The sequence below is a fragment of the Lissotriton vulgaris genome, chromosome 5 (genome assembly GCF_964263255.1).
Source record: "Lissotriton vulgaris chromosome 5, aLisVul1.2, whole genome shotgun sequence".
In the NCBI taxonomy this organism is placed as follows: domain Eukaryota; kingdom Metazoa; phylum Chordata; class Amphibia; order Caudata; family Salamandridae; genus Lissotriton; species Lissotriton vulgaris.
The window spans coordinates 1601426288-1601453700 of record NC_141693.1 but is presented as its reverse complement, the minus strand read 5'-3'; the positions used below and the strand labels follow the sequence as shown (position 1 = coordinate 1601453700).

General features: G+C 47.4%; 1 protein-coding gene across 2 annotated transcripts in view; it reads left to right on the top strand.

Moving 5' to 3' along the window:
• Positions 1 to 27413, top strand: part of DHRS1 (dehydrogenase/reductase 1) — a 305506-nt gene that overhangs the window by 243843 nt on the left and 34250 nt on the right. Inside the window, exon 6 of one of the 2 annotated variants that reach the window (XM_086923740.1) lies at positions 15084 to 15227. The exons of the other annotated variant lie outside the window; for it this stretch is intronic. Coding sequence (XP_086779866.1) covers positions 15084 to 15227 — 144 coding nt within the window. The remainder of the gene's footprint in view (positions 1 to 15083; positions 15228 to 27413) is intronic. 2 annotated transcript variants of the gene reach the window in all.

Sequence of the window (27413 nt, the reverse complement as noted above, 5' to 3'; positions counted from 1 at the left end):
GGAGAGGTGATTCTAAAAGGGGTAAGACACCAAAAGAAGGTAAGCGGCGGGAGAGATGACAGAGTACAGCAGAGAGGGGAGAGCTGAACATAAGGGGCAAAACAGCTATGTAGAACAAGACGCTTAAGGAAAGGGAGATGGGGAAGGATTGATGTGTATGTAATAGCAGAATGAATGGAAGAAGGGAAGAGTCAGCTAGGTAAAAGAAATAGCATGCAAAAAAGAAAGGTAGGATGCTTTGGGAGAGTGGGACGATGGAAGAGGAGAGAATGTTGCAAGTAACATAAGAGCAGTGGTGTAACACAAAATGATGGGGTCTATGCAGAATATGATGATGGGTCCATACATCTCCCACATCTCACGGATATTCATTGGCCTTGGGCTGAATGAGAGCCCCCGATGGTTTGGGGCCCCCTGAAGTGCTGTAGGCCCATCTGTGCCGCAGGGGCTTGTATTGCGTCCTGGCACAAGACGTGAAGCTAGGTAAGAGGCAGGGGAGAAGAGTGGTAAATAGCAGCACATCTAGGGGAGAGGTGGAAGCTTGAGAGACAGAAACAGCGAATGGAGGGTAGAGGTGAAAGAGAAAACATGAAGAATTGATCATGGAGGGGAGAGGTGGACATGAATGGGGCAGAACCAGTGAACAAAGTTGAGGCTGGAGTTAAGGATGAAAGGTGAAAGGCAGTGCTTGGATAGGAGATGTAGACATAAGAGAAGCAAAACCATCAGGAGAACTTAAGTGTCATGGAGAGGGAATGGTGAGTGTTAAATGCAAGAGGGCAAGACAACCAAGAGCAGGTAAGAGGCTAGGGTAGAGAGGCAGGGCAGAGGTAGATTTCAGAGAGGTAGAACCAGTGAGAGAAGTTTAGAGACTGCAGAGAGATAAGAGGAGAAGGGTTCAGCAGGTAGGTAAGAGGTGGGTGTAATAGAGGCAGAATTAGTGAGAAAGGTAAGAGACCGTAGTAGTGATACAGTGAAGTGGCGAGCATGGAAGGGAGATGTGGATATAGGAGGCAGAAACAGTGAGACAATGTAAGGGAAAGAGGGCTCAAAGAGGAGAGGTGGATGTAAAGGGGACAGACCATCAAAAAATGTTAGCAGGCTGGAGGAAGAAATTAGAGGTGAAGGGTGGTACATGGATGGGTATGTAGATGTATGAGAGGCAGAACACTCATGAAACCTTACACAGAGAACAGAGAGGGAATGGTGAGAGGTGGATGCAGAAGGCCAGAATCAGTGAGAAAAGTAAGCGGCAGGGGGAGAGATGAGGCATACAGCATGGAGGAGAAAGGTGGAAATAAGAGAGACATAATGAGAAAGAGAAGTGACGAAGCTGGGAATAGCAGAGTGATTGATGTAAAAGGGGCATTGTGAGAAGCTGGCTTAGTATATGATGCTCACTTATGTCAGTGTAGCACCTTGCACTAATCCATACAGCCTTTATGGTGATTTTAGTGGTCTTATACAACCTTAGAAAGCTCTCTAAGTGGTAGCTATGGAGAGTTTCCTTCAGGTTTAGTCCAGAAGGAGTGTAAAGCAGCTTGTTTTACCAGTACATTATCTTATGGTAAAGGTTAAGTAAAGAAGAATCACACAGTGTAGTTATAAAAATATGTATTTTATTACAAACACTAATTAACACAATAGGGCCGATTCCGATCCAGGTCGGAAAGCTCTCCGACCGAGCCGGATCCGGAGTGTTTTCCGACCGAGCCGGAGTCCTACAGTATGACCGAGTGAGTACAATGCAGCCGTATGCTGCAGGATTCGATTCGGTCGGACTCCCATGGAAGTCAATGGGAGCCGGTCATATGACGCGTACATGGGCTCCCATTGACAAGGGCGTCCCGTTCAGTGGGTACGCGTCAGTGCCATCCGCACTGTCCATGCCTGTGTTTGTCCGAGTCGTAGGGCTGTTGGTGACAGGGGGTCCGACACGGACTCCCAAAGGCATCTTCCCGGACGTTTTGCAAGCCGGACACTCCGGCTCGCACCGGCTGTCCGACACGTGCATCTTACTGGCTCAGACGTAAATCGCATCCATTGCACGCCACGGTTAGCTTACGGCCGAGACGTACTGAGCGGTTCGGACCCGGAAACTACTTGGTCAGTGAATTTCACGTAGCTTGCATCATACTTGCTCGCTCGTACAGCTGTACGAGTCGGGCGGAAAACACGTGTACGGCTCATAGTTTTTCCGTCCAGACAGATCAGAAACGGCCCCAATGTATTATCTCCTACTCGGAGATATAAACACAATACACACAGTACTTAGCAAATAGATCACGTACGTAGCACAAATACACAGTGGTCTCCAGGGGTAGACCAAACCATATACTAAAATAGTAGAATGCGAACCACGACCTAAGTCAAGAATGGACCCAGAAGACTTAGAAGAGCCGGGGACCCAAGGAACCACCCTAGGTGAGTATCTAGGAGCCCCACGGAGGTCGTGTGCTGAGTGGGAACACAACTGTTTGCTCAATGTTAGTCAAGAAGTAAGACTTAGTTGCAATTTTTAAGAAGGACACTTCCCAGTGTAACTGAAGAAACCCCGTGGAAGATCGAAGGTTGGAGAGTCAGCCCACCAGTGGATACCCCAGGAACCAGGATTCCCACACCAGGGAAGCGGGGTGCATAGTTGTCAAGTGACGTTAGAGAGTTCTGTAGGCCCCAATGGAGGACTTCAGGAAAGGTGCCACTGAAAAGAAGACGAAGGATTCCAGTGGAACCCAAAGGTGGATTCAAGATGAGAGGCACCTGCAAGCAGAGGATACAGAGTCTATTAGAGTGACCAGGAGGCACAGAAGACGAATGCCCACTGATGTCAGAAATGCAGCAGAGGTTGACAGTGCCTTGTAGTTGCAGCTGTGCAGACAAGGCAATGCTGTGGAAGACCAGGAGCCAATTACGAGCTGTTCCACATCGGCAGGGGCACTGATCCTGTCGTAATTTCACTGTAATTTCTCAATGTAAAACATCTTTTACCTCTAGTTTACAGCTTTAATGGTGATGGACCTTTGCCACTGTGTATCACCTTCAGGAGACTTTACATAAACATAAAACATCAAAATGCAATTAATATTTAAGCCAATAATGAGAGTTGTGAATTGTTTTAAAGGGCTTTAGTTTCTAGTCATAAGTTAAGTTTCTCTGATTCTTTATTCATTAACCAATTTTCAATCCGGTTACATAATTGAAAAATAGGAAAAATAGAATTAATCCTTCAGTGTTACCCCTGCTGGGAAATAAGACCAAAGTTTCACCAGCGAACTCTCTGCTATCACTCAAACTCTACTTTCATACGAAATAGTACCTATTTTAGTACTGTCAACCCTACGTAGCGTTTCAGTATTATTCCAACAGACGAGTAACCTCACTGCAGTGTGGCTTCTGTCACCACCCGCTATTCATTTACCCGGAATTTCCAGATATTCTCTGTACCTATATTTCCAAGACTACATAAAAATGTGACACTGACTCACTTTACATGAAGAGTTAAAAACATTAAATCAATCATAAAAAATTCTGTCCTATGAAATTACCAATATAGTCAATAAAACCATGAAGTCGAAATGAGCAAAATGTCACCAACAGTCAAAACCCTTACTATTTTTCTACACTTAAAAAAAAAAAAAGAAAAACATACCTTCTAGCACATTAACAACATTTCACAACCCAATAGATATTCACACCACTCCAGCAATCGCATTCTTGCATTACCTTCCAATACTGCTTTGCCAGTCTTCAGGTTATGAGCATTGGAATTAGGAATCAGGACTTTAGGAGAATGTGGACATTTACCTAACTTGGGCAATTATTTTGTCGTGCTATTTAGGCATTATACTAAACTATGCCTCTTTTGGTGATGGTGTTAACCTTACCTCTGCTACCAAAACTGATCCAGCGGTAATTTCACAGTAATTTCTCAATGCAAAACAACATTTACCTCTTGTTTACTGCTTTAAAGGTGATGGACCAGTGCCACCCTGTATCACCTTCAGGAGACTTTACATAAACATGAAAAATCAAAATGCAATTAATATTTAATCCAATAATGAGAGTTCTGAATTGTTTTAAAGGGTTTTATTTTCTAGTCATAAGTTAAGTTTCTGTGATTCTTTATTCATTAATCAATTTTCAATCAGATTACAGAATTGAAAAATAGAAAAATATAATGAATACAGAACATATGATAAATTGCATACAAGGCACTTCATAAAGGAAAGAGAATGAGGCATACAATGTCAGTCAGAACTCTTTAAAGAGTTTCAGGAAAAATATAATTCAAGAGTGAGTTTTGCAAGCCTAATTAATAATTGGCAAAAATCTCCCAAAAAGAGAAATAAATGCATAAGATAAATAAATCTTTTCAAAACCAGTAGGTCAAAAGCATAAAACTTAAAGTTTTAGCATCAAATGCTGTCCTGATCCCTCAGCTGCTCTTTCTCTGCTCTCGTCTGTTCATCTCTGCTCCTCTATGTCTCACACAGAGAAGCTGGCCTCCCTTCTCAAGACCTCAGAAACTATGATCTGCCAAATAGCAAGGCCAGCCTACAACTCCCTAAAATATGCAAGCAAAGCCCCCTCCTCCCTTTGTGTCTCCTCGGACGGTATCTCCACTCGGTCTGCACCCGCGACGTTCACGTACCTAACCCAAATGATGTCTGGTCAGATCTGCTCACCCCTGACACGCCCCTTAAGGGTCATTATTTATACCCTAATTCTTGGCTGACTATACTAACAATATTGCACTTTCAGTAGAAACTCGCACTGAGATTGGTTGGCACAGGTGACATAGGGATCTTAGCATCCTGTTCTCATTGCAAGTCCAACCCATACCGGTTCTGACTATAGGGGCTTAATGCTAAGAACAATATACATAACATGTATCAATAAGAACATCTCCTGCAACATCTTAAGTGACACAGTATCAATCAATTTCCGTCTCACTTTCACATCGCACACAGGAATGACACTCTGCCACAAACACTTGTACGTTGACATGGTGACCGGAATGTGCAGCTCATTGTGGCCTTGACCTATGTGTCTTCTTCACTTGAGCCACTTGGCAGTTCATGTGGCTGGTTCTGCGCATGTGTCTCCCATTCAGCACACTGCTGACAATTCTCAGCCATGCTGGATTCCTAGGCAGCCATTTTATTGTGGGCCCAGAAGCAAAGCAAACAGAAAAGAGTATTAATTTGTCAAGTAAAGCCCATTATGTTCACCTCCCCTTATTCTAATACCCTGTATTAATTATTACCTAGTGAAAGCTATTAATTTGAAGCAGCCTTTCTATTATTTGTGCACAACATTCAAAATGTACGATGTACAACATAGCATAAACATGCACTAGTGGAAACTTTCAAAGTGCAAACAGTTAATACATTCTCATAGCAACATGCTCTGTTTTAGATAGCTTTTCATGCAAAATGCGTTTCCCCACATGTAGTGTGGGTGCATTGTTGATTAATTAATACACATTATAAGAAAGATGTGTTATGAACTGAATATGCATTGTCTAAATATGCCAAGCTAAGGTCTCTTGAGACGGAAACAGAGGAACAAAGGTCTTTCATGGAGAGAAGGGAGGAAACATTCCATTCCTTATCTCAAGGTTGGAAAGGCCACAGTGAGCCTTCCAAAGGAAACTGAAATCACATGATTTTCCCACACTGCAAAATGCCTATTATTTCAGCACAATTATGTGCTGCTTTAAAAGTAAAAAAAAATGGATTAATAAATTGATCATGGTTTTAAAGCATTCCAGACTGAAAGCATTTTGACCATGTCTTATTTCATGTTTTCACTTGCCATTTGTTTTCACCTGTACCAAAATCTGCGTGCCATTATACAATGCAGTCTGTCTGAAATACAAAAATAAGGCAATTCCTGAATTTATATGAAATCTGAGCTACATCAGCACCAACGAACCTTGTCAGCGGCAAACAATGTAGTAGACGAAAAAGGTGCAGTGTCGGGATCAGCAAGGTCCAAGTGGCTCACCAGGAGCAAGTAAGTCAGAGCAGGCAGAAACAAGCAAGGGAGCCCACTGAAGCCCAAGAAGACCCTCAAGAGGACCCGCAGCCCGAAGGCACAGGAGTCGCAAGAGGACCCCGAGCAGCTCGCCAATGAAGAAGGCCCACGGTGCAGAGGAAGTGGTGAGGGCAAAGATCTTGGCTGCAGGAGTTGCTTGAGGTTGGAGCTTCTTGGAGCCCGAGGATTTCTGGAGGAGAGAGCCAACAAGCCTTGACAACGGTAAGTCGACGTGGTTCACAGGGGTTCTGTTCCATCGGTTCTGACGAAGGATACTGGTCTCAAACTTGGTATGAAGACAGTGCAGTCCTCAAGAGAGTTGTAGAACCACCACCTGTGTTGCTGAGCTTTTCAGAGTCCTTGGGAGCCCAGTATCAGCAGACTGGTCAGCTGTGTTGCAGTGCCTGCAGATGCAGGGGAGTGACTCCTTCACTCCAAGAGAGATTCCTTCAGGGGTCTTGGATGTCCACATGCCTGGTGAAGAACCTGTATGGAGCACGGGCACAGACATTGCAGAAGACCAGCCGGCCGACGAGACCAGAAGCAGCAGTTGGGAGGACACTCCCATGTCCTTTGTCCAGTTTGGCGCCCGAGTGGGAGCCAATGGCTCCCTGAACTGGTTTGAGCTGGAGTATGCAAGGAGGGCACCAAATGTGCCCACCGCCACTGAATCGAGCTACAGTGAAGCGGAATGAAAAATTTCCTAGCTAACGTAACGGAAAGTTTCAATTCTATTAAGGACTCGGAGGGAGGATTATGCCTTCTTTCTCCACTTCAATGCATAGCAGCGAAGATATACAACAAGACTACATTTCCCATGGAACAACGGGAAACTGTAGTCAGACAAAAACACAAGAAACTCCTGGTAAAAACCAATCAACGGTCAAGCACCAATGTCCAATCAGGGCCCAGGCAGCCCAACATAGTCCTTTCACAGTGTCCTCTCCTCCTCTTTCTGAGCGCGTATCCAGCCACTCTTCACTCTTCAGGCATCCTGTTTGTTGGAGTCCGAGTCTGAGGGTAAGAGGAAACAAATTACCAGAGGTAGTACTGGACAAAGTGAAGCAAAATGAAGCACACTACAGTACTGAGCATCAATGATAGCAACTTTTACTTTTTCTTAAACTTCATTACTTACTGACATATGGGGAGGTGTCTCCTCTAGGAAGCCAGGGCGGGATAATCCGCGCCTCCGAGTCCTTAATAGAATTGAAACTTTCCGTTACATTAGCTAGGAAATTGTTCATTCTATGTTAGGACTGGAGGCGTGGATTATGCTTGTTTAAAGCTTGCCCACAACCAAATGAGCCATATTCAAAACCGGTTTGAAGTAAAACCGCTTGAATGTGGAATCAGAAGACCAGTCCTCCGCGTTGAGGATATCCTCTAAACGCGCACCAAGACTAAAGGCCTTCGATGCCATCGCACCCCTTGTGGAGTGTGCTACAAATTGGCTAAGGCTAATGCCAGCCTCCTGCATCACCCAACGCACCCACCTGGCAATAGTGGGTGAGGAAACAGCCTTAAAAGGTTTCCGCAAAGAGATGAGGAGCTTTCTTTCGCCGGGAGGGCGAAGCTCCTCAGTCATTTCTTCATAAGCCTTGAAGCAGCGAACAACACACAGCTTTGGGGAATCCTGAAACTGAGGGTAAGAAATAGATCTAGTATGGCAGTGCGTCTGAGTAAGGTAAAAGTCACTCCTTCCGGATTGAAAATCCTGCCCGAAACATCCAGGGCTCGTACATCAGACACCCGTCTACAAGAAATCAGGCATAGGAGCATGGCTAATTTCACTGAAAGCTCCTTCCTGGAGAGGTACTTTTTTATGCTGTCAGGATGAAAACAGATTAAGGACCTGATTCACATCCCAAAGTGCAGAGTACCGAGGTTCCGGCGGAAGTGAAAGGCGAATCCCACGCAACAACCGGCAAACCAACGGGTGTTCCCCCACTGGGGCCACATCAATCGGCACATGTCCTGAAGAAACCGCCGAACGGAAGGTGTTAATGGACCGATAAGCCAGTCCTTCAGCCGCCAGCTGGGCCAGAAAATTTACTATGTGGACCACATCTGCGACCACGGGATCACAACCCCGTTGAATACACCAACGGGTCCATCTGTGCCATGCGGACCTGTATCTCTTAATCGTACTGTCCGCCCATGCCTTTGAGATAAAGGATTCAGCCTCTTTTGAAAGGCCTGGGGCTTCCCAGCGGCCCCTGAAATCCGCCACACCATTAGCCGCAGCAAACTCATGGTCACCAGAGGGTGAGGAGTCCCTTCCGGACTCAGGAGAAGATTCGGAGAATGGGGGAGTAGGGTTGGAAAATCCCAAGAAAGTTCCAGAAGAAATGGAAACCATACTTGGGACCTCCACAGCGGGGTGATCACCACCAAATCTGCTGCCTGCCTGCGAACCTGCGCTGTCACTCTTGTGATCATCGCAAAGGGGGGAAATTCATATCCCATCTCCGTACTCCAATCTTGAAGGAACGCATCCGTCGCTTCCGCTAGTGGATCCGGTCGCCAGCTGAAGAAGCGTGGGACCTGATGATCTAGCCTGGACGCAAAAAGGTCCAGCAAGAAGGGGCCCCAGAGGTCACTCAGCCTCACGAAGACCACTTGGTCCAGGCGCCAGAGGCTTGAGTCTTTGAAGTGGCGAGACTGGAAGTCGGCCTCCAGATTGTCTCTGCCTGGGAGATACTCCGCTGTGACGGAGACCTAATGGTCGAGGCAATACTGCCAAAAACTTGCCGCCAGGTCAGACAAGGCTTTGGACCTCGTGCCCCCCAGATGATTTACATAACGGACTACTGATACGTTGTCCATTTTTAAAATCACACAGGACTGGACTGAATCTCTCTTCCAGCACCGCACCGCGAAGTATCCTGCCAGAAGCTCCAAACAATTTATGTGCAACTTCTGTTTTTCGGTAGACCACAACCCTCCTGTAGAGAGATTGCCGCAGCGAGACCCCCAACCGAGCCTGCTGGCATCCGACTCGATAATCATATCTGGTGCGGATCCGAAAATCGCTCTCCCGTTTCACGCCTCCATATGATGTAACCACCACTGAATTTCGGCTTTTGAATCCAAGGACAAAGCAACTTTGTGGGAGTAAGAGTAGCCTTTCCGAAGAAAAAACCCTTTGAGGCGCTGCAACGCTCTGTAGTGGAGCGGGCCCGGGAAGATTGCCTGAATGGACGCGGACAACAGTCCCACGACTCTCGCCAGGTGGCGGAGAGAAATCTGAGGTTTGGACAAAACCCGACGCAACTCGTGTCGGATCTTGGTTACCTTTCTGCCCGGGAGACTGAGCGTAGCTGCAAGCGAGTCTACGACGAATCCCAAGAATGTAATGGATTGGGTCGGCTATAACAGATATTTTTTCTCGTTGATGACGAAGCTTAAGTCTTGAAGGAGGGAAACTATCATCTGCAGCTGTTGAAGCAAGCGGGTCGGGCAATCCGACATAAGAAGGAGATCGTCGAGGTAAACGATCATCCTGACTCCCCTGGAGCGTAAGAATTCTACCACTGGCTTGAGGACCTTGGTGAAGCACCAAGGAGCCGAGGACAGTCCGAAAGGAAGGGACGTGAACTCGTATACGTCGCCGTCCCAGAAGAGCTGAAGGAACCGACGATGAGGCGGAGATATAGGGACAACCAAATAAGCATCCTTGAGGTCCAGCCGGACCATCCAATCCAGAGGACGCAGCACGTCTCTCAGTAGATGGATTCCCTCCATCTTGAAGTGGCGATAAACCAGCCACTGATTGAAGTCGCTCAGGTTTATCACAGTCTCTTCCCGCCATCAGTCTTGTCGACCAGAAAAATGCTGCTCAGAAACCCTTGAGGGTGCTGGGTAGTGCTGCAAATAGCACCCTTCCGGTGAAGAGATGCCACCTCCTCGCTTACCAGGAGGGCGTCCTGCACGGAGAACTGAATAGGGAGAGATATGGAAGTTTGTACCGGAGTCCCCTTTAACTCTATGTGAAAACCCCTCACCGTCTGCAGCACCCACGCATCTCTTGTGATAGTCAACCACACATGAAAACCTCGGGCTAAACGTGTATGTCTTGTGGGGAAGAAGGGAGAACTCTCACCTGGACTAGAGGCTGAAGCTCCTCCGCGGTATCCTCTCCCTTTACCCCGTTTTCCTTGAGTGGCGTAAAAGTTCCCGAACTTGGACTGGTCCTGGAAGTTTCCAGAGCCTCTCTGGTTGGTCAGGCGCTGCTGGCGACCGGCCGAGCGGCCCCGTCCTCGGCCGGTCCCCCGAAAAACACAGGGAAACACTTTCTTTATTGTGGACTGTGCCCGGTCTAGTGAGGTGAAAGTGTTCACGAACTTTCCGAGCTCCTTAACGAAGGGCTCACCAAAAAGTCCGCCCTGGGCCACCGCGCGGGCCTCGGAATCCGCCAGGTCACCCAACTTCGGATCGATCTTGATGAGTAGGGACCGGCGGCGTTCCGTGGACAGGGCACAATTTGCGTTGCCCATAAACATCACAACACGTTGTGCCCAGCCAGAAAGAGTCTCAGGGGAAATGAGTGAACCAGACTCCTTGGCCTCTTCCGCCATGTCTAAGATTTTTGTAATGGGGCCCAGGAACGTCCAGGAGTTTATCCTGCCAGGCCCTTCAGGATCTGTCAATTCCCTTTTTGGGGTCTCTAATGAATTTTTGGAGGAAGGTCCCTGTTCGCGGGTCAATTTCGGGGGTGAGAGCAACCTTTCCCTCCAGAGAGGGGCGAGGGCATTCCGCCCGCAAACAGTCGCGAGCTTCCTTCTCAAGGGGGCGTTGGATGTGAGCACCCACGTACACCGCCACCTTATCCGCCGGGGCCCACTCCGAGGACCGCTGGTGGACTATATCGTTAGGGTCCAACATGTCTGCTGTGCTAGGGGGCTCTTGGGACGTCCCTGGTGTAGGCTGAGGGGCCAGGATAGAAGGTATGGGGACCGGTACGGGAGGTGTAGAGGGGCCTGGGGCCGAAAGGGAGGGAACCTGCGGACGACTGGCCATAAAGGCCTGACGTAACCGGTCAAGCGCATCCCCATCAACTCCCGCCTGGCGGGGGCGCTTAGGAGGGGGGTCACCCACAGTGTCTTGGGAAGCCTGGGAAGGGGGGACAGCAATCTGCTGGGAGAGATTGGAAAAAGCTTGTTCTATTTTTTGTGACAGCCTGTCTTCTAAAGGGGACATTGCTAGGTCAACAGCCTTGTAAATGGATGTATCTACCGCCTCATAAAAGGCGCCCCCCAAGGCATGTCACATGGGGGTCTTCCTCCTCATAGAACTCTTCGTACTTGTCATAGTACTCTATAATGGCCCACAGCCAGCAGACCGTTACCGGGTGAACGGGTAACCTCAAGCCTAATCATAGAGGCAAATGTAAGGAGGCTGGGTGGCAGCCCACAATTTCAATGCGATAACCACACTAATAAAGGCTCTAAGCCCTGGGACTACGCTGGTGATAAAAGTTATAACACCCTCCACTGCACAGGGTAATTGGTCTGGGCAAGTCCCTTCTGTGTGGCCCCTGGACATAAAAGACCTACAAAGAGGCGTTAAACAGCCGCAACGGGCCTCAAATACAGGTTCTGCTCTGCTCCTGAAATCGAGCCAAAGCGCAAAGCGTGGGGCACCACAGGCGCGGTAAACGAGCGCCAAAATCAATCTACACCCTCCTACGGGCGTCCTCATCAGACCAACGTTCCCGCGGGCGAGGGCGGGACACTTGAAACTCCCTGAAGAGAGTTCAAGCGACGCGCCACTCCCGCACAGCCTCCCGCGCCCTCTAGCGGCAGGAGGACCGGGAACAGCACACAGCCGCGTAGTTACGAGCACGTAACCGTGGCAAACTCCTATCCGCCAAACGAAACCCGCCGCGGGATAGGAAGAAAAGCCCCCGAAAGAATGAGACAGGCAATAACCCTATAGCGCAGAGAATCGGCAAAACCCAGCGGGGTACAAAATAATAGCCATCAATACATAGCAACACGTCATGAAAGCAACATGAGGCAATCAAGTAAAATACCAAGCTATAAGTAACACATTAGACAAGAAAAACACTGCGAGAAGCGGCGCCAGTCAATGAAACATTTCACAAATCAAGTTACAAAGCCTGAAGGGTACTTATCTTGCCGCGTAGCAGCAAAGAAAGAGGAGGAGAGGACACTGTGAAAGGACTATGTTGGGCTGCCTGGGCCCTGATTGGACATTGGTGCTTGACCGTTGATTGGTTGTTACCAGGAGTTTCTTGTGTTTTTGTTTGACTACAGTTTCCCGTTGTTCCATGGGACATGTAGTCTTGTTGTATATCTTCGCTGCTATGCATTAAAGTGAAGAAAGAAGGCATAATCCTCGCCTCCAGTCCTGACATAGAATCCAGACTGAGAAACATAACACAAGTTATTCACTTAGAGGGAACAAACTTTACCAAAGCCAAAATACTCCTTTAAAATCGAGAAAACAATAAAGTTCATGAACTGACAACCAGAAGAGCAAGATAATGCAAAGGAAAACTTAAAGAATGTGATCTAGTGTTTCAATATTCCCACTGATGGTCTGAAAAAAGAACCGCAGTAAAATGACTGTCCAGGATCTAAGCACTGTACCCAAAGTCTACTCAACATAGAAACAGGTGTAAAAGTGGCTGGTACATCTTATTCATAGTGGCTGTAGTTTAGTCGTTTTTTTCAGTATTGTGCAAACAATTCTAAGAGACAAACGTTTTTTGCAAAATACTGACATTGTATTTGAACATTTGAGTGTTTCTGATATCTGGCATTGCGGTTGGGAATTTTTCTCCTCTGCTGCTGTGAAGTAAATGAAGCTGTGGCCTGACAGTGACTGATACTCACTATCCCGGATAGTGGTTTGGATTAGATCTTGCATCGTGGGTTGGATGTTCATCAACTGAGGATACCTAGTTGTCCACATCATCTGCTAGTGTATTGGCATTAAGGAGATTGGCATCCCAAATAGTGTCCCACGGAAATCTGTGTTTATAGCATGGCAACCTCTATTGGCTTGGGACAAGTCCATATTGCTGCAGGATTTCATCAGTTTCTTTATCGATGATATATGATCATACAGCTGAATGAGGAAGTAGGGCATGTGGCATGTTTTATATTCAGGGACGCAGAGGATTTGTAGAGAGTGTCAATTGTTTACACATGATTCAAGATTGGAAGTTGTCTACACCCATCCCCCACAGTCGGTATATTGTTCTGGGGAAGGATAGTTCATCCCAAAGAGAGGATACCTAAGATGGGTGGTACTGATGAACCAAGGCTCAGAGATGGCAAATATATATATATTTTTTTTTACAGAGTCTTGTATAGCGCAAACTAGACCCGAAGGTATCGGGTATTGGAGCGCTTTTCATGAGCACCAATTACATTATATGAGGACACATTTCTTTTTGTTAGGGGCGGGGAGATTAGGTGATTTTCCCAGAATCACAGGATGTTGCGCGTCCTTGCTGAGACTCAAACATGGTTACCCAGATCCTTGCCTTTAGGCCAAATTGTCTCCTCTTATAGGTTGTTGTTAATAAGGTTGTGAATATTGATAATGGCGCTCTTGGGAGTGGACAGGACAGGGAGGCTCTGTTGGGCATGATGGGAAGGGAGAGTAACCAGGGAGCTCCAGTGTAACTAGATACTATCTGAAAGGAATGTCTCAGTATTGTATTGTATTGTATCGTATATTGGATTTATATAGCGCTTATCACCCAGGGGTCTCTAAGCGTTTGCCTTGGGAACCCGTCCTGGCTATTCCCTGTGAGATAGCCCCTACAGGGCATCCCCAAGGTGAAAGCCAGGCATCCCACCGCGGGGGCCGTTGTGGAGATTAAGCAAGCTTAATGTCCAGAGTTGCAGAGTGTGAACCCATGATTAGGTCAGGCACCGAAGCGAGAATTATCGAGTCCGTGGACATTTGAGCTTAAGACCCTGCCGCGTCGGGAATTGAACCCTGGTCCCGGGTCAGACCTCTGCTTCAGGGTCTGCCTGCTCTAACCAGTGAGCCACACTTGGCAGAGTACCCGCTAGGCTAGAGGATTGGACTGCACATTGTTTGTTGCTGCCAAGAATTAGAAGAGCAAGGGTTTTATTGACACAGCTTCACTGGAAATGTGCAGCTCAGAGTTTGAGGGGCGAGGGTTGGTGAGAACGGCCAAAAAGAGAACATGCGTCATGGTCATTTTGAAGTAGCTTTGTGGGTAGAGCGCTAAAGCAAAAGGGAAGCACAGGTTTGTACCAAGAGTGAAGTGAGAGGAAATATTCAACATTTGGAACAAAGGGCACAAAACAACATAGACAATATAACCCGTACACCCCCTTGCACCCAGTAGGCACATTGGTTTGAAGGATACTGGGTTCCTGATCAACTATTTTTCTTACCAACTATTTAGATAAATTAATGTTGGGAGTTACGATGCAGAATGCCGCTAAATGCACATAAAATGTAAAGGGGCGCCGAGATGATAGGATTTGGTTGATGTTGGATTTTCTTTTAGTGCTGGTCTAGAACAGTTTTTGAAAAGGTAGCGTAGCTTTTCTTGGTACAGCAGCCTTCGTTAGGTTGTAGGGTGGGCCAAGATGCAGTGGGTGGGTGTCATGACAGGTGACACCCCTGACTTAATGGACTTTCACATTAGAAGACATAGTGGTAAATGCTTGTAAAAAAGCTGTATAAAGAGTGATGGGGTAAGTTCAGCAACCAAATTCAACACTGCCCGAGCTGACCTATAAGAGTAATCATAGTGTAAGAACAAAGACAACATAGCTGAAGAATAAGTAGAAGGCACGGATTCTTAGCTGCCTTCAGTAACTGTGTGCCTATGTTTGAAGCTGTGTGAGGTGATGGATAAGGCGTAACATGGAGAGTAGTCTACATCCCAGTTACCTGCAACCAAGAATTCCTCACTGTACCTCGAACACCTCCGATTATTTCATCTTACAATTTCACCATCATGCTTTGACGCGTATCCCAGTATTTAGGTGATTTCCCAAACTGCACTTGTCTCTTTCCTGCAGTGTGACCGGATGGCTGCAGACTGTGCCCTAGAATTAAAGAAGCACAACGTGAAGTATATCTCACTGTGGCCAGGAGCTGTACTGACAGAAACCGTCAAAGAGAAGATGGCCAACGGTGACACATTAGGTCCAGCGGCAGATATGGTAAGCTACCTACAAGGAAGAGTGTGATGTCACCAGTTGGAGATTGACAAGGCGTGTTTCATGTCAATGAAAGCATAAACCCATGTTGTCTTAATCTGGAGAGTGTAAACCCTCAGTTTCCAGGAATGAGTAGGGAAGAGTTTAAACCCTGTTTTTCGGGGATTTGGTACTGTGTAATATATTGCTTGCTATTGAGTACCAATTAATTTGTTAATAGTTACACCTCTTATTTACATAGGTTTATGTTTTATTACACTCTTTTGCCCTACCACTGTCAAAAACAAATTATTAATAAAAAGAGCGAGAGATATGCTCCACTTTCTGGAAAATACACTGTACCCTTGTTGCAAGGATTCTGAACTATGCTTGGGATTAAGGAACCTTAGTTGGCAGGGACGAGGTCATCCTACCACCTAAGTACCCATGAACCCGGCACCGACTATCTTTAGTGTCTCACTTGCCTTCCTACTCACTCACAGAGGAACAAGTGATTAGACACCCCAGAACACAACACTCCCGACCCTCTCAGGAATCGCGGTTGCAGGACACACCCTTTTGCTCTCACACTCTTACTAGGCCACAATGAGTTCTGACAGAGACACAAGGAGAGTTCAAAATGTTTATTTTAACTATTGTGCTCTGGTATGCAGTATACGTGCCACAACAAGTAGGAAAGTGCCTAACTCTGTCCCTCACATAGACTGAAGAGCACTGGTTTCCAAGCGTCTGAATCCTGTCCGTGTCACTGGGTTTGGCAAACTCTAGTCCTCTTCTCCCACCCCACTGGGTTCTAGGCGCAAAAAAAGGTCACAGGCGACTCTTCCCACCCCTCTTTATCTTATGTTGTCCTCATTATGTTGTACCGTATGTCCATGGTTGGCGCATAACGCACCATGTTCTAGCTGTGTTCATATACTCCGACGATGCGGTCTTCGGGTCTAGATACCTCCTTCTATCAGGGGGCGTGGTTCTTGGACAGTTGCAATGGACCACCATGTAACTCAAAAGTCATACATTGATTGATGGCGTATTTGTACATATTCTGTTGACTAACGCTGCCACATACACACTGTACGTTGTCTGGATTTTTTCCTAAAGCTGTGCAAAATGCTAAAAATGTTAATAAAAAGATTTAAACAAAAAAAAAAGTAGGAAAATGCCTAACGCAAATACGGTTAGCATAGCAAGTATTCCGTAAATCATAAAGGGAGCTGTTATTATATACAACAGTGTAGCCCAGAGGTCTTCAAACTTCTTGATGTCGAGACACCTTTTTAGGCATAAGGACCCCCTTCTAACAAACATTTCTAGAACCTGGTACTCCTTATCATCAACAACCATAAACGCCCCAAATCCCCACCGCAAATAATTTTTACGGTGGCGAAATAATATTTAACAGTGTTTAGCAAACCAAACGTCAGTGAGCGTGGGGGTGTAGTTAAAGGTATAGGTAAAAACGAAGGGCCTCATTTATGAGGAATAGGCATAGGGCAGTGCTGCAGTCTTCTTGCAAGCTACCCTATGCCAATGTGAAAAGGCTGCACCATCTTTATGAAATACAGTGCATTCCTGTCCGGTTCCCTTTTGTTGGCGCACAGATTGCTGCGTAGCACCAACATAGGCAGGATTGGTTTTGTACAGGAAGGGGCACCTTGCTTCACAAAAACAATTCAGAGAGGCGTTTTCCTCTTTCTGTGTGAGCTACAGAATGTAGCATACATGGAAAGAGGAAAGAACGAGGAGAAATTAAAACATTTCTCACTGCTATGTCTTACTCCATATCTATGAGGCCATGCAAAGCCATGCAGGGTAACTTTGCACCGCCTCATAGGTAGTGTTGAGCCGCCGGAGCCTCAAAAAAAGTGATGCTCTGGCAATGCAAGCCTCTCATAAATAAGCCTCAAAATATTCTGTACGTTTTTTAGGTCTTTAACCATCAGGTATCTACATATAAAATAATGGTCAGCGTAATGAAAAATAAATTTAAAAAGTTCTTACTCAGTGAGAAATCCACTGTAGTACGTTATGAACCTCTATTAGTTAATGCAATGCAGATATCTATGTGTAACCAGAGAGCTACAGAATAACATTTTGATTAATGCAGTGGCGAATAGTGACGTGTATTTTTAGTGCTACAGGGTCACAACCTATGACAGAAAGCACTGTGAATATGTAAGTCATTATTTCATACTTGCATTACACACAGTGTAAGATAGAGTGCTGCAAAACATGCAAATAGTTTTACAATAAAATAGTGCTTCCAAAATGTAGATTTTAGTAATACCGAAGCATATGTAATGCAATATTTTTTTACATAACTGTCCCTTCAACACCTCTTTAGAGGTACTTAGGGCTGTGTAAATGCAGTTAAAATTTAAAGTAAGCCCTTTACTACCCAGTTGTTAACTCTGTACTACCACTCCAAAAAACAAATCTTTGTCATCACAAAGCTTAGAGTGATTTGATCAATTAAAGCCCGAACCAGCTCCCAAGCACCCTTTACACTTGCAGATTAATTCCTAGGCTCATTTGCATTTCATTCAGGCAATCAGGAAACCTGGCACGAAAGCTTTTCACAGCACTAGAGACTCAATTGAAAAAACTTCAGCTGATAATGATCTAAATTAGCCGTCCCAGGACGGTTGCCTTTTTCCAAAACGAAAGCAAACGTTTTAGATTGCAGGCACAAGTGAAGCTGGGGAATGGCCAACCCCCCTTCCCAGGACTCCACGGCCCCATTAGGGGTCTCACCCCACAGATTGAAGACCTCCGGTGTAGCCTAACCTCCCTCCCCTTCCACAGAAGCAACAGGATTTTAGATCAGAATATCTCTAGGTGTTAGCAGACCTCAGTATACACAGATGCTGGTGCTGTCACGATCATTTCCCTGTAAAGGTCCCTCTCCAAGTGTGCGTTACCTATCTGTGCATACCTATATGACAAAAAGTATGTGTTTCCAAACAACAGCTTCGTTTGCGTGTTTTGTCTAGGTGCTAGGGTCTGACTAGAATATAATAACAAGGGACATTGTTGTTCGACCTTGCCTACATGTCTCAGACCAAATCCCAGGATAGAAAGAACGAAAAAACAACAGCGTGTTATGAGTGAAAGTACATTGTGGCACAAAGCAAAGTATAGCTGTAAGGTAATGTGTGCAAAGCAGAGGATAGTCTGCAACGTGCTCATGCTAACTTAGGGAAAACGGCAATAGGCCTGCATGGGACTTATGGCACTCTTTTAAGATGAGTGGCAAACCCCATGTAGTGCTTTGCTACTTTCTCGTGCTCTCTATTCCACTGGAGTCAAGCTGACCTGGCTGATGAGTGGTGAAACACCGAATGCTTGTTTCCAGTCCAGGGAGGACTTGGCCTGGCAGTTCAGGATGGACTGTTCCCATTGGGCACAGGGTCAAGATTGATTTGTATATGGCTGCGTTCAAACTAGGGAGCAAAAAAACTATGGATTTAGGCCCAAATCTCTGTACTGGGGTGAATGCATGACATTCTTCTGCATTCTGTCCATCATTTGTTCTTTTTGCATTTGCTTCTTTCCCTCCATTGTCCACCTACTCCCTACCCCTCGCAGTTTGACAGACTGACGACGCAATGTTAACCAAAGAACTGGTCAAGTGGCCACATTCTGTAGCAGCTTGCAACATCCGACGAGTGAAAGGAAAACCCAACAGGAGAAAGCACTTTTGTGTAGATGGAAGCAGTTTTCAAGAAGATGCTATCCATCCCTCCTTGCACGGATACTTAAACCACGAGTTGCAGGGTCCTCTCATTAAGTTGTAAGCTGATAGATGCAAAGCTTTGAGTTTTTTCATTCAAGGAAGCAAAGAAAACATAGGATGTGGACTGCAGTCAATCGACGATTAAATTAATACGGAGGAGCAGTTAAGAAGTGCATCTTTTATCAGTGAAGTGCCTTGTGGGCCAGGGACTGGAAACACATTACCCAATTAAAATATCTGGCGTCTTCAGTTGGTAATCGAAGTTTGTTTATGTGAAAAAAATTAAATTATATATATTTATATAACGCTGCCTAGGCACGTGTGCCATGGAATGCTTCACTAATAAGAAATATAGCAGAGATCAGAACGAGATGGATAGGGTTCTTGAGGCAAGGGACACTGGCAGAAGCAGGAGGAAAAGTGATGAATGGACACTGGTCAGGAGTGAGGAATGAGGGAGGGGCTTTAGGGTTAGTTACTTTAAGGATCAGACAGTTCCTTGTGTCTATTGGGCATGCAGATGAGAAGTATTTTGGTGCAGGCTAGAGCTTACGCTGTTCACGCTAGTGCTTACGTAATGAGGAACATCATGCAAGCCATGCACAGCGTAAGGTGAGAGCACGGTGTCAAGTCAAGTGTGTAAACAGACCTGGGTGCTTGAGCCTTGCTTGGCCCTGAAGCAAATGGCGGGTGGGTAGCAGCAGACGTTGTGGCCTGCTCGCCGCCCTGTGGTACCAAAATTAAGAATGCAGAAGGGGTCCCCTGAGGCTTCTGAGCGGGATCCGGAGCTCTGGCCTCTACCAGCTCTGGAGATGCGTGCACCAGGCACCGTATGTCTCGGTGTATCTCCGGGAGTAGCATGCTTGTGCTGTAGGTACTGTGAAAAGTAGACAGACAGCTTTGCATTACTGTTGCATGATGTTGTACATTTACATGCATAGGGTGGTTCCTAAGTAGGAGCGGGAGAATTCTGCTTGATAGACCATTTGTCTTGGCCAAAAGTCAAAATTCTTCATAGGACAGTAGGATGCTTCAGTTCAATATGATATGGTTGAAGAGGCCATTAAGTTGCTGAGACATTGTGGGACGTTGATTTGGCAAAATGTGATAAAAAGTCGTTTTTTCACATCATGCTTGTGTGCCCAGAGGCTTTTTCACTGCTGGGTTTGCAATTTAATGAAGCTTTATATTTTTTTTAAAGGTGCTGACCATTAGTTACACCATCGCTTGTTTCCTTTTTCGGATTTTCAACAGTTTTACGGAATGGGCGTTTTTGGAGTTAAAGATTCACTCGTTGGCTTATATCCTGTTTGTTGGGCCAGCAAGGTTCGGAATATGTCAGAGAAATTTGGAGCAGGTTTCTGTTGTTGGCAAATGAAATGGAGGTGCCTTTTGCACCAGAATAAACGGAAAGGGCCAAGGTGGTGTTGACTTCCCTACATATTGTATTGGACATTGTTTTGATGCAGGCAAGCTTACCGTGAAGGAAAATTGAGGAGGTGGTGGTGGTCGTGCAAAATAGGTATTGAAGAAGGTGCTGATTTTTTTGTTGCTCTTGAATTTTGATTGCCGTGTTGTGAGGGCCAGTAAGACGTTTTGTAGAAAGCTAGGTTTTGCAGCGTGAATTTTTCTGGATTCACTATGCCTTGCATATTCTGCAATCTGGTGGTTGGGTCCGGAATCGTAGTCTTTTTTCTCTTTTTTTTTTTGTTTTTTTGTAGCCCAGGTGGGCGTCGACGTCCCACCATTTGGTGTACCTTAGGTGACGTCGGCATGCTTCCGGCGGAAGCTACCACCCTTGGGCACCATCTTCAGATTCTTTTTTCTGCCGTTGGGTCTGGATCATCGCGTGAAGCTCCAGAAGTTTTGGAGGAGAAAAGGAGGAAATACAACAACTCTTCGACGGTAAAGAGCTGACAAGATTGGGAGAAGAAGACCATCAGAGAAGAGACGACGAAGAAAGGGAAGAACATTGAGATCTTCGACGTCCTTGGAGGAATGCGCACACAGGGGGCCCCCTGAGCGCAGGGATGTACAAGACACCCTTTAAATTCTGCAAAAACTGCCACCACAAGTTCGCGCAGAAGGACCTGCAACCTCTGCCTGCCAATCGACCACGAGAGCAGAGACTGCAACGCCTTCTCCGTCTTCAAGCCGAAGACACTCCGAGTTCGAGAGAAACAGAGGACAGCTCATCACACGATGCAGGGCAAGGGCCAGGGCCCGACGCTTTACGAACTGGGTCTCTCCACCGACGACGAGGACAACATCGCCGAAGGTCCAGATGACTTCACGGTCGCAGAGACCGATAAGAAAACGCCTGACAAGGTAGGAGAGTCTACGACCCCGAAAACTCCCACAGGGCCTCGAAAGCCCAAGGCAGACTCTCGAAAGTCAGAGTCCAGAGCCTCGAAAGGAGCACCGGCGCCGAAAAGTTTGACGACCGAAGCTGCATCCTCCGAGAAAGAGCCCAGCGGATCCTTCCAGAAGGACTCCCGGAGGCCGAAGACCGGCGAAAAGCAAAGGTCGTCGAAGCAAGCCCCCGAAAAAGGGTCTTCGACTTCGAAGGAAAAGGAGCCGAAGAAAACTTCGACGTTGACGACGCTGCCGAAGAGAGCAGCCGAAACGCTCGACGACGAGCAGGCCGCAGAGATGCTGAGAAAGAAAAGAAGGCTCGAGGCCGAAATGGAGAACATCCTTCAGAGAAAGAAGACTTCGAGGAAAGGATGAGAAGTTACAGGACCCCTTCGAAGCCGGCAACGGCCGTCGCTGAGGTGCAGGAGCATGAGGAGTTCGACGTCTAAGAGCCGCCGAAAACTCCGGAGCCCTCTGAGCACGAAGAGGAAGAGGACCTCTATTACACAGAAGGTGATTACGGGGAACAGCAGTCAAGCTACGGCTCAGGTTCCTCGACGGCCCAAGACCAGGATTGGCAGGACATCGAGGCCGAAAACCCAGAGGAGGCTGTGGAGACATACCCCTCGAGGCCTTTGCCGCCGGATGACATTGGGGCATACAATGAGGTCGTCAGGAAGGCAGCGGCTGCTTATGGGGTTAAGCTGGAAGAGGAGAAGCCAAAAGCAGATTTCCTGCTGGAAACATTGCTCCCCACGCAGACAAGAAGCCAATTCCTGCCCATGCTGAAGAGTATCACAGACCAGGGGAAGGAAGCCTTCAAGGACCCGGCTACATGCAGATCAGTAACGCCGAGGACGGAAAAGAAATACAAATTCTCCTCCCAGGACCCGGCTTACATCAAGGGGTCCGTCACAGCAGATTCAATAATCGCTGCAACGGCCAGAAGAAGGGCCAACGTCCCAACAACATCTGGGCCTCCACCTGACAAGGAAAGCAGGAGGATGGACCTAACGGGCAGGAAAATAGAGAGGAACGCCGCAACCCACTGGCAGATGGCGAACTCCAACGCCCTTCTGAACAGACATCAATACCAGCATTGGGATGAGATGGGCCAATTGCCCAAGCACCTCCCGGAGCAATACCGTGAGAGGGCATCACACCTTGTGGAAGAGGGAAAAGCATTGCTAACTCGTGCCTGAAGACAGCCTTGGATGGGGCTGAAACATCCAACATACTGATGGCTATCGGCATCACAGAGAGAAGGCAAGCCTGGCTCAGGATCTCAGGCTTCAAAGCTGAGGTTCAGAACAACATCCTGAACACATCCTTCAATGGTGAAACACTGTTCGGAGCCCCAGGAGGCCGAACGTCAGGGGTGGAAACCAGCAAGGAGAATCACACCAGGCGTTCCACCAGGGACAACAGAGTGACAACCAAGGCCACCAGGGCCAGCAGAGGCAAAACTGGAACTATCAGAACAGGGGCCAGTCCTTTCGATCAAGAGGAAACGGACGAGGCCAGAGAAGGAGAGGCAGTGAACAACCCCCCTCTAAGTGACTGCACACGGGAAAAGGTGCTCACCCACTCGAACCCTCCGGGGGAGGAGCACGGAAAAACAAAGAGGAGAGGGCTACACGGACAAGACACAAAGGAACATGTAACACCAGTAGGAGGCAGGCTGAGATTTTTTCTCCAGGAATGGAGAAAAATAACCACAGATAAGTGGATACTGAACATCATGCAGTTCGGATACTGATTAGAGCTGGAAAAGAATCCACCAAACAGGAATCCAAAGAGAAGAGAGCACTCGGGAAGAGAGCTGCAATTGCTCCAAGAGGAAGCTCAGGAACTCCTCCTCAAAGAGGCCATCGAGGGGGAGGAGCTACGACAGCAAACAAGATGGCCGCTTAGTCTCCCGGCTCCGCCGACCTCCGTCTTTCGCTTGCAGATCCTGTCATCTATCCTGATTTTCCGCCACATATCCGTGTCTATGAACTAATCTGCAGTCCGATGGAGCAATCCCAAGACTTTTCCGACATTGTGGAGTGGAGTAATGTTGAGGTTTGACTCTAGGCCTAACCCAGCCTGGAAGCCGGGGTCTCGAGTGCTGGTCCTGCCGGGTCCCAGTTGAACAACAGCGGACTGGTGAGGGCGGCAGGGTCCGGTCCATGGAACTTTCAACATCTTTTGGACTGCTTTGCTGCCGATCTGCTGCCTGGTCTCGTATCGAAGGTGAGGAGACGTGTGATGCCCGAGGCGGTGTGGCGGAGGTCCCTGACCCGGAGACCTAGTGTTCGCCTCGCCGGTGCCTTTGGGTTGGGGACTTGGCGCGCACGAACGCGTGTTGACGATCTGTCCCTCACGGTTCATCCCTGCTCCGCCTAATCTTCCCCCGGGGAGAGCGGCTCTCCGAGGGGATCACTATGCCTGATGTCCTGTGAGACATGACGGAGCGGGCTGAGTGCGGCCCGTCACTGCGGTCTGTGCTGGCAGCCCTCGAGGCACTTCAGGTGATTATGGAGGCCCAGGTCTGTAAACTGATGTCGGCAGCAGACGGAATTAGGCAATCGGGACCGGACCCTGAGTCATCGCACGGGACTCGACGGCCAGCTCTACTCCGGATAGACATCCCAGCGGTGCATTCAGACCATGTGCATGGAGCTGTGCCTGCCCCTACAGAAGTGGAACTGATCCAACATGCTGTGATCTGTGTATCAACTGTATGGTCGGAATCCTTGGTTTCGCTACCAGTGGAACATTTAACTGCTGTTCCCACTCTGGAAACTTTTGGTCGAGACTGTGATCTGCGTTGGATTGTGTCGCACCCCCTTCCCAGCTGGTTCATCAAGATGGCGGAGGAAACAGTGTCGGGCCTTGGAGTCGGGGAGGGGCGCAGTTGGAACCGTCCATGTACTTTAGGGTTTGCCATCTTTTCTCCATCTAGCAGACTATATTTCGGCAACTTCTTTTTATATTTTGACAATTTGTGGATGGAGTTCTACTTACCAGAGGGAGTCTACAAGTTTGATCGACGGGGTCAAGGCGGAAATTGTTGTTTTGGGTTTACTATTGTGGTTTAATTGGTAACGGGATTTGCTTTATTAGGTTCACGAAGGCGGGGTTTATAGTTTCCTCCGGTGTAATCTTCTATTGTGTTTTGCTCGATTGCGTCAGCTTTGTGGGGGATTCATTGTTAAGGCGGGGGGGGGGGGGAGACCGGGAATGTGTAAGACAATGCCCTCCTCCATTGCTACTTTTAGTGTCCGGGTTTAGTTACTCTTTTATATCTCTTCGTTCTCTCTATATTTCGGGTTTCAGTTATTTGGGGCGACAGGCACGCTGCTAGGGGGGGTAGGCCGTAGTCATCTGCAGGGGTGCAGGGTGGGGGGTTGGGGGAGGGGATTTTTTGTTGTGCCTTTATTTGTTTCTATGGCCTTTTTTTCTCTTTCGTTTCCTTTCTTTTGCCTTTTCTTTCGTTTCTTAATTTTTCGGGTCAGCATAGTGGGTCCACTCTTGTGTCTATTATCGATCTTTCTTTATCTGTGGCTATACTTTCTACAGTATTATCAGTATCAATGGGCGGGCGCTTAACTGGTGCGAACTGTGACTGTATGCTTGTTTATCCTGAATCATATGCTTTAGCACCACTGTTCTAACTGCGGTCGTTCTAACTGTGGATGTCATACTATTTTGCCCGCCCTTTATGCGACTCTGTGTTATTGTATGGCACCTGATTCTTTCATTTTTTACATTATAAAATGGAGCCTTTTGAATCCTGTAATTTAGATGGTACACTCAATAACAAGTTTTAACTGAATCTATGGTACCTCCGATTCACGGGCTGCCGAGTGGTGTCATAACTGACTTACTGTGATGAAACTGATTAGCGGCCGGCCCTGGTGGTTGTAGGCCCATACTTGTAACCGTTTGAAGTAACAATAAAGGTTTTCCAAAAAAAAAAAAAAAAGAGTCCATCGAAACGGTCCCATTCAAAGAACGGAACAGGGGAATGTACTCAAGCTACTTCCTGGTGCCAAAAGTGGATGAAAGCCTAAGACCCATCCAGGACCTACGGTTCCTAAACAAATATGTAAAGACCCAAAAATTCAAGATGACGGCCCTACAAGAGGTCATCCCGCAGATAAAGGCCGGGGACTTCTTGTCCACCATATACCTCAAAGATGCGTACCTGCACATCCCCATGAGCAGGCAGCACAAGCACATGCTAAGATTCACAGTGAACAAGGATCACTACCAATTCACAACCCTGGCTTTCGGTCTAAAGTCCGCACCAAGGGTGTTCACCAAATGCCTCGCGGCAGTGGCCGCACATCTGCGAAGGGAGGGGATACACGTGTACGACTGGCTCATAAAGGCAAGCTCTTACAGGACATGCAAAGATCACGCAGAGCAGGTTACAAGAACGCTAACAGGCCTGGGATTCTCCATACACTGGGGAAAATGCTCAACGGAACCGGAGCAGATGAAGATCTTCCTGGGAGCTCAAATCGACACCGTCCAATGCAGGGTGTTACTCAGCGAAAAGATAACACTCAGCCTACTGAGGGAGAAACGTCACTACCAGAAAGGGCGAGCTCTGACAGTGAGGACAGTGAGCAAGATCTTGGGAATTATGGCGTCATGCATACACCTGGTCCCCAATGTACGCCTACAGATGAGACCGCTCCAAGAGTGGCTACAACAGCAATGGTCACAAGCTATAGGAAGTTGGGAGGACCTAGTGGTTGTAACGCACAGGGTGCAGGAAGAAATAAGGTGGTTAACCAAAGAAAGGATAACAGTAGGGGAACCTCTAACCCCACCGGACCCAACAGTGACCATCACCACAGACGCATCCCAGAAGGGATGGGGCGCACACATGAACAAGCTCAGAGTGAGGGGTTTGTGGAGCCCTACAGATGCGGTCTGACACATCAATTACCTTGTGCTGAAAACAGTGTTGTTAGCCCTGAAGGCCTTTCATAAACACCTGTACAGCCAGAAGGTGCTGATACAAACGGACGTCCCACAACGATGTTTTACATCAACAAACAGGGGGGAACTCAATCATTCCCTCTGTCAAGCTTGGCACAGGAAATCTGGAGATGGGCAATACCACTCAAAATAGACCTGCTAGCAATACACCTGCCAGGGAAGGACAATGTAGAAGCGGATTGGCTCAGCAGGCAGACTTCAGCATCCCACGAGTGGGAACTCAATATACAGGAAACAGAGACACTATTCAGGAGGTGGGGCACTCCAACAATAGACCTGTTTGCAACACGCCGGAATGCAAAATGCCAATACTTTGCATCCAGGCAACCAGAGGCACAATCACAGGGGACTGCCCTATGGATAAGCTGGTCAAAAACATTTGCCTACGCTTTTCCCCTGATACCACTGATCCCCAGGGTTCCCAACAAATGCATGACAAGCAACATGGCGCTCATCCTGGTGGCACCACAATGGGCCAGGCAGACCTGGTACTCTCAGATAATGGAGATGGCGCAGGCCCCCCCCCCACAAGTTCTTAAAAAGAAGAGACCTACTCTCCATGGAAAACGGAGAAGTTACACACCCAGAGCCGGAGAGCCTCAACCTCTCAGCCTGGCTCCTGAGGACTTAGAGTTCGCACATCTAAAACTACCAGAGAGCACCCTGCGGGTGCTGCGAGAGGCAAGAAGGCCCAGCACACGCAAATGCTATGGGGGAAAAATGGAAAAGATTCACTCAATGGTGTTGCAAGAAAAAACTCTATTGAAAACTGACCAGGGAATCTACGGTGCTAAGGTACCTCACGCACCTAATAAAGGCTAAGCTAATCTCATCCTCGCTAAAGGTACACCTGGCAGTGATTATGGCATACACAAGAGGAGAAACCGGGAGAAGCTTCTTCACATCTCAAGTCGTAAAAAGATTCCTGGAAGGGGCTAAAAGAATAGCGCCACCAAAAAGAATGCCGCCACCGGCTTGGAACCTTAATGTGGTACTGACAGAGCTCATGAAAGCACCTTTCGAACCCATCCACAAAGCATCACTGCAAATGCTAACTATGAAAACGGCCTTTCTGGTAGCAATCACCTCGCTACGGAGAG